The sequence below is a fragment of the Phoxinus phoxinus genome (genome assembly GCF_949152265.1).
Source record: "Phoxinus phoxinus genome assembly, chromosome: 23".
NCBI lineage: Eukaryota > Metazoa > Chordata > Actinopteri > Cypriniformes > Leuciscidae > Phoxinus > Phoxinus phoxinus.
Window position 1 is genome coordinate 10597833 of NC_136898.1, and position 8407 is coordinate 10606239.

The 8407-nt window shown below is 38.8% G+C and overlaps 1 protein-coding gene across 2 annotated transcripts in view; it reads left to right on the plus strand.

Moving 5' to 3' along the window:
- robo3 (roundabout, axon guidance receptor, homolog 3) overlaps window positions 1–1278 on the plus strand; it is a 90366-nt gene extending 89088 nt beyond the window's left edge. For both annotated transcript variants that reach the window (XM_079599639.1, XM_079599640.1), the window contains exon 27: window positions 505–1278. In XM_079599639.1, coding sequence (XP_079455765.1) covers window positions 505–516 — 12 coding nt within the window. In that variant the 3' untranslated portion in view covers window positions 517–1278. The remainder of the gene's footprint in view (window positions 1–504) is intronic.
- The last annotated feature ends 7129 nt before the right edge of the window (window positions 1279–8407 follow it).

An 8407-nucleotide genomic window follows, 5' to 3' on the forward strand; every position in this document is an offset into this window, starting at 1 on the left:
CACATAAAAGAGGGCTGTACTTTCCCTGGGGAGGGAGTTTCGGGTTACCCCGTCCTGTCACGGTGGTTAGCGTTATCTTTCCAGTCGGACAGAGAGCGTGAATAGATGCTTGACGGAGAAGGGGTCTGCCTTTATTCTGTGTCCTCAGATCTTGTCACGTCCCATGATGGACAATCCCTGCTGCATTAAGTCATCTATAGACATACCAAACCAAAAAGACTTTCTTTTGTCCTGAGAGACCACAATTATTTGCTGAACAGACCGGCTAAGCTGGTTGACCAGTTTAAATGACCAGTTAAAACCGTATATTTTGACCACATTCATGAAGGTTTTAGCATCTTACAGTGGTGAAGTTGCTATAATAACCAGCATTGTTCAGCTTAAACCATCTTAGAAGCTGGTTCAAACTTGTCTCAACTGTTTTTTAAGTTTTTCAAATAACTGTATTTGCATCAAACATTATTCTGTCATTTTAAAAGCCTTTTTTTTGGTCTACTCTTTCAGGAGATGAGATAAGGGAAGGCTGTGAGACACAGGAAGTTTGACTTTGGCATCGCTCCGTTTTTCGTTCGGAAACCGAAGAGAAGAACCGAAGAAAAGTGGATGAGTGTACAGATTTCAGAACGTGAATCTGGGACTTTTGATTATGTTATTAATTATTGTTATTATTGTTATTTATGACCTTCACAGGGGCATTTTTCATCACGCTGTCACTGTAAATAATCATCCGTTGAAGCTTTTTACATGGGGTCCAGATGCCTGGAAAGAAGAGTATATTGTATTTATACATGAAAGAAGAAATTAAATCATGTTAAAAGCTCCGATATTATAGATAAGTTAATGTCTGAATGTGCCAACCATGTAGAAATGTATACAGCAGCATTTCAAAGCATTATAATATTGCACTCTCGTTGTGTTGGAGAACAACAAAAAAAAAAATAGAAAGCACAATACGTGTTGTTTGACCAGCCAGCTAGACAGCAAGTCTGATGACCTTATCCAGGCCGAGGACGCTTCTGTCTGTCCGTCTCGTCTCCGTCTGTGAATCCCCATCGTTGCGGTCACAAGAGAATGTGGTCCCTTTCCCCCTTTCTTTTCAAAGCCAAGAGAGTGTCATTTGACGACTGTTGTGAACGATTGTATTTGTCTTTTTTAAGGAGTGTTTTGGAGATCGTGAGGAAATGTATTTCATTCAAAAACCAAAATTATGTTCCTTTGACTAACTTTTTGGTAGTCCTTGTTGTTTTGTATAAATAAAATAAAATACATTCTAAGCTGAGTTTGTCTTGAAATCGATGTTTTTGAAAGTTATGTTGAAAATAATTTTAAGTTTTATAAATATATTTTTACATTTTAATCAGAAATTAAAGGCACACTATGTCATTTTTTGCCACTAGAGGTCGTTTATTCAAAACAAAGGCATTACTTGATGACGCCTTGATTTCGTCCCTGTGGAGAATACGACGGAACTCGGGCAGCTTTCATTATGCCGCAGACCGCTTCCGCTTGATCTGGTCATGTGTATAATGCTACTCTGTATAATGCGTTCGCTCGGCTGCTGCTATATGAGACACTTGTTGCACTGCAGTGAGCTAGATCGATATTAGGCATGGTACTCGCGGAAAATCAAGAAAACAAGATAAAAAAAAAAAGACTGTGTTGAGCTGTATAACAATGATTAGTTTTCTGTCGATAAATGTATCCAAACAGTTGCTCACCTGTTGAATATATATTAAAGCATCTTTGGTGTTTCCATGGTTTCTACTAAATGAAATCAACGGTAACGCGGGTATGATGTCATTGAAAGGCGATGCACGGACACGGTCCGTGTTCTAGTTAAAACTGCTTATTTCTCTGGATTTAAACATTATTAGAAACATTTGGGATACTGTAAGTACACATATCAATAAAATATATAACATTGTTCTAGTGGTTTTTGGATATATCGCTCCAAAAATCGTACATAGTGTGCCTTCAGGCTGAAAGTTTACAGCAACAAGGACAAAGCTGGTCCATGAACATTAACAGCTGAGGCCGTTAACATCTTTGGTTCCTAAGGTTACGGCAGGCACATAGCAGCTACTTCCACCTGGCTGAACCGCAACCGCCACTGAGGGGCATGAAATTACCTCTTCCCGGGCAACACTGGATGCTGAGGAGACGGGGGAAGAGGAATGAAGAAAAGTGTGGAGAAAGAGACAGTGAGTTCGATAAAACAAGTTGAGGGTAAAGAATGAAACAAAGAATGTGAGTCACTCCTACCCGAGACTACCCTGAGGTGAGAAAATCAAAAAGACAAACGGCAAATAAGTATTTAGTTGAAAAGGAAGGCAGTGTGCATGTGTAGAAGTAAAAAGGAGAATATAAATAAACAATCCATTTGAGCAGTCTTCACCTCTGTAACGTTTAATGCGCTTTGTTTGGTCCGGGGAGGGGAATCCGGCACCGATTCATTAACAGTCGATTATTTTAGTACTTTTAAGAAATACACATTTGGAATATAATTAGCTAACACTTTAAGGTGACAGTTACACGTTAATACATGCACTTACTACAGTAATAACAGTAAATCATACATAATTACAAGTAACTAACCTTTAAACAAACCCTAACCATAACTCTATAGACCTTATGTAGCCCCGCCCCTTTTCAGCGCTGCGCTCGTTGTATTTTGTCTTCCGGTCTGTATTTTAACAGCGATCTTGCATTTAAAGCTGCAGTCCGTCGTTTTTCCTCTTTGTCGCCATCTCTGTTCGAAATCTGCAATTGCAGTTATTCGCGGAATTATTAACTGTGCGTGGGTAGTAAATCGGCATGAAACAGCGCGGATGAACACAATGTATTGAGGAGAACTTGTCGCTGCCGCGTCGCTGTGGATACTGTACTGTCATCAGCAATGTCAGAGTATACTTTTTGAAAGTGTCAACATTAGAATTTTCATCGGGAAATCTCATCTAAACAAGTAAGTAACATTCACTTTTGTTCTGACCAAATTCGGGGGGTGGGGGGAAGCATTGCAGTAGCTATATCATGCTGATTAAATCTAACGATTGCTTATATCACGTCAAAACGTGAAAAATATATTTTTTCTGTAGCCACTCTGAAGTCCGAAGTCTTTGGGTTTTACAACTGGTGAATCTCCAGTTGTCACTGGTGATTGTCGCTTTAAAACTTTCGGGATCCGCCATACCAAGTGCTAAGCTAAATCTCCACCTCCATCATCCACACACGCTAGCCGGGGACTCCTTCTCTATGTGTACAGAAGTGACGTAATGACGCAAAGACATGCTCGAAATTCCCGCGGAAATCCACCAGTACCACAGGAATTAAAATTATTATTACAAGCTTACCGTTTTGAATCGAGGTAAGGCAAGCAGATCGTTTTGAACACTGGCTGGTTACGTTTTTTTTCAAAAATGTCTTTTTTGATATTTTTAAACCCAAAAATGTGCCGGACTGCAGCTTTAAGAATGAACGGCTTTAAAATCGTTTTAAAATCTTCCCGGTCTACTGACATTTGTTAAGACATCTGCTTTAAACATTTTAATCCTCATGATAACTTTCATTAACTTTACATTATGTAAATCTACTTCACAGTGATGCCATAGAAATACACATTGCGACCGTAAAACGGAAGTTCAAAGACAATATTCTAAAGATGGCTGCGCGCTTGTTTCTCTGGCGCATAAGGTAGTTACTCTTATTTGAGTTTTACTCTTATAAGTACAATGTACGTCACCTTAAAATAAAGTGCAACCTATAATAATATACAGTATTAAACAACAAACGTAGTAATAGCCTGGGCTATTACATGGAGACGTGCTGACAAAATGCATAATGTGTATTTAAGTTATATCACATATGCACACAGAAGTCCCCTTACGAAAAGTAAGTAGCCTATAGCCTACTTCAAGTTAATTTTACGTAAACTTCAGTAAAGTTCAAGTATATTTTTTAGTATACTTTATGTAGTAAGTATGCCTATATACTAATGTCAATGTACTAGAATAGCCACTTGTAAGTGCTGTTTCAATACTACTTGGGACTAAATTGGCCCACAGTTAGAGTATAAAATATAATTTTAAGTATAGGCTACTTTAAGTGTAACAGTAGTAAACTTCTAGTTTAAACTTCTAGTTTACAACAAAGTTTTTCATTTGTACTGCAATTTAACTAAACGCTGTGATCTCAGCCAATCATTGTAGACCTTATCAGAGCAGCGTCATCATGTATGAAAGCAAGGCTGTGAGAGAGAGACTTGATGTGTTTTCAGTGGCATACGCTGCAAAAAGCTGTATAAAGCTCTTAGATCACTTATAATTTTCCACAACTCATATTGTCTGGGGGGTTTTGTCAACTGAAATTTCTTGGAAAGATATTTTTGCAGTGTTTAGTCAGCAGAACAACCCACAAAAAAACACATTAAATAACAGTACAACCCACTGAAGAGATGTAGCCTATCTATCCCGCACAACCTCGCTTTCATTTACGTTAAAAGTCACAGATGGCTCTGCTGTGAATAAGGTTGTGATTAGTTAAAGATTCACTAAAAATAATTGTCTCATTTGATTAATTCGTTCGGTTTGTTTTTGGTCCACTAAACCTGGAGTTTTTGTGCAAAACTGTGCAAAACTCTGTCACAGTATTATGGTGGAATGGTTTCACGACAACAGGCCATCTGCAAGATTCACATGCAAGAACCGTTAATGGAACCGAATGTCAATATTTTTTTAACTCACAGAACTGATTCTGGAATGTTCATGTCAAAAAAAAAGAAAAAGAAAAAAAAGAAACCTAACCCAGGGGTGGCCACCTTCCTGAAGAGATTAGCTCCAACCTTAACAAACCTAAACCCACTAATCAAGGTCTGTGATCGCTGGAAGATTCCATACAGGTGTTGGAGCAAGTTGGAACTAAACATCTCTCATCTCAACAAGGCTGTTGATCCAAGAACATGATGTCACTTGGTCAAATTCTAGTCAACATGCATGTAGGTAATCATCTGTGCTATAAAGTTTTTAAACTTTATCCAGTCAAAGGTTCGTCTCATGATTATCCTTTTTAATATATCAGTGAATCCATTTTAGAGGTGGATCACATGGAGGGTGCAATTTACTGCGATATGTTGAGGGTACAGAGATCATCTGAGCTTTCACCCTTGAAGGTCTCCTTAGAATTCAAACCAAGTAGTCAAGACACGCACTCTTCCTTAAGTGGAAGCCCACTACCCATAAATCACCAGCTCATTCATTAGCTTTGTGTCAGTGGAGACCCGCCCAGGAGGGCCAGAGGGGAGCGAAGCGCAGTCAAAATACCATTCTCCCATTTCCATGTTAATTACAGAACCCAGAGATGGATGCCTTCAACCTCATTGTTCATTTAATGTATGCAAAGCACATGCAATTGCCACATTAAAACCAAGAGGACAATGTTCAAACAAGCTAGTAAAACAGTGGCTTTGGCATTTGGCTTTGAAATCAATGTCAAGATGCTTTACGACAAACACCAGGTTAAATCGGTTGAATGCTCTTTAGAGACGAGAAAAGCGTGTTTAGAGTCGCACAGCTGCCAGGCTGTTAGCGAGGTACGAAGACTCATTTATGTGGCAAGTGAGCAATGTTTGTGCCTCTGAGATAAACTGAACCATCAGCCCGTGAGAGGTTCTTGAATACGCAGTCAACTGTTTTGGTGTAATCTCTGCAATTCTTGACCAATTGCACATCAACACAATTGCACATCTTTTCTCTCTGCAGCTCCAGTTGAACTGGCTTGGATTTGTATACCCTGCCTGTGGAGCATAGGCTTTAGGGAACAGAAGGACCCTCGAGTTTAATCTTTCTCAGGGCAGATCTGGGTCAGTGAAGGCCAACAGAAGGCTGGATCCCATGGGGTCTGTGCAAAACACTCTTGCCATTTCTCATCTCCACACACACCCGCCTCTGAGCCTCCGACTGGGCACAGGACCTCGGGTAAGCCCGCTCGACTGGATGGCGAGCCACGCAGGGGCTTTAATTTTCATTTAGTGTGTTGATGGATACGGACAAGAGAGATGACTCAGGTGTTTGACATTAATGTCAATTTGGCTGATGATTAAGAGCCGTGATGTATTACCTTGGAAATCTGTCCCATGTGCTAACTTCCTGGAAACATTTGGGGCTGACAGAAATTTGGAGACAGTGATGTTTGGTTTTAAATTTCCCTGGCAAGTGAATTGTTAGTGGAACAACTGGAACCGTTCCTTACCATTCGAAGAACCGTTCAGCTTGGCAGTGAAGAAGTGTCTTTTATTTCTCATTTGCAACTTTATAAGCCACAATTGAGAGTTAATTTTGTGTATTTGCAACTTTATATAATTGCAACTATTTCTCACAATTATAACTTTATTTTTAATTTCTTTATTTCTCAAGTTTGTGACTATTAATTGTGTTTGTAACATTTAACAATTGTGACTTAATTTGTTGTATTTGCAACTATTTCTCATATTTGTTACTATATCGTATTTGCAACTTTATTTCTCACAATTGTGACTACTTTATGTATACCATATACCATGTATGTATACCAATACCATGTCCAGGATGATGTGCAGCACCTCCAGCAAAAAAAAAATAGGCCCCCGACATTACAGATCCAGAGGTATATTCAACCGTAGACATGGGGTACTTTTTATCCCTGTATGCGGCAAGGCAAGTTTATTTATATAGCACATTTCATACACAATGGTGATTCAAAGTGCTTTACATAGAAGAAATTAAACTAATCAAAAGAAATAAGAATAATTAAAACACCAAACACATCTAGTTAGTTTGCTGCCAAAAAGCTATTTTTTTTAGTTTCATCTGACAGGTCCCTTTTGAAATTCCAGTCATTTCTGACAACTGAATATGCTGGAGTTTGTTTTTGGAGGAGCGAGGAGGATTTTTCTTGAAACCCTTCCAAACAACATGTTTGGGTTGTTTGAATTTCTTTCTTTCTTTAATTTTGGCTTTCTGACCCCAAGACTAATCTCTGCAACTCTCCATCTGTGATCCTTGGAGAGTCTTTGGCCACTCAAAATTTCCTCCTCGCAATATAGACACACGTCCTCTTCCAGGCAGATTCGTAGCTTTTTTTTTTTTTTACAGCCACTTTCTATTTTGTGAAACCCCAAAATCTTTTTCTCTTTTACAGAACTATATTCTGTGGTTTTACTCATTGCGATGAAACTAACTTGGACTTTGTATTTCCTCACATTTATAATCGTGTTAAAATAAGTCAATTTCATGTTCCTAATCACCCTGGTTTGCTCATTTATTTTTCTCAATTTTAACGGGAATATACTTCAGAGATATTTTACTCATAAAATATTCTAGGGGTGCCAATAATTGTGGCGAATGTGTTCTGGAGAAAAACATTTATTTCATAATGTAAATTTCCCCTTTACTAAAAAATGAAAGGTTAGATTTTTGCACATTTTTTGGATGAAAGATCAAAAGAATAAACAATGCAAAAAAAATTCCCGCCATCTTTGATCATATTTACCAGGGGTGCCAATAATTCTGAGCACAAATGTATTCTTTACTGTAATGTCAATGTGTCATTCAAAGAAAATTGATTAATTAATCACACCAAGTCTTAATGCTCATTTTGGATTTTTTGCTCCGATCAGATTTTTTGTTTGGCTGTTCACATTACCTTTTAAAATGTGGCCTATATCAGATTCCAGTGTGAACTGTTTTTGCGGTTTCTGACCCGCATGCACAAAAGAACAATGACATCAGACGCAGCACGCTGTTGCACTAAAGTGGGGGAGTTTATGAAGTAAGCATTTTCGCTTTTATTTCAAAATGTTTGTGTAATGGCAGCCGTAACATTACTGAGCAGGTGCTGAGGAGGTCTGTGTGGATGCGGAGACGAAGCCAGGAGTGGTGGGAATGTGATGTGAATAGCTTCACAGAGACGCTATATTCTTTGAAAAACGGAGCGGTTACGGTATGATCCTTCTAGTTTTGCTTGAATTGAAGTATCTCCCCATACTAATTAGGTCTAACACATCTCTCTCCCTCCATTGACTTGCTCCATCACTGTTCTCCATTTTGTAGGCCTAGTCAAGTTTTTTATTTTACTGTCTGTGTCTAGAGCTAACTCGCCGGCGCATAATTTGTGACAAATGTCGATGTAGATTGACGTAAAGGTCGCATCAAATCCACCTTGGTTGTTCACACTGCGTCCGCATTGAAAGAAATCAGACCTGGGTCTGATTCAGGACCACATATGGAAGTGCTCTAAATCTGATTTGATAAAATCTGATCTGGGCAAGATTTGAGTGTTCACACTACTTCTGAAGAAGTCTGACCTGGTCACTTGACCCCATAAAAATGTTTTTTTTTTGGGCCACTTTTACCTGCAGTCTGAACGGGGTCAAATA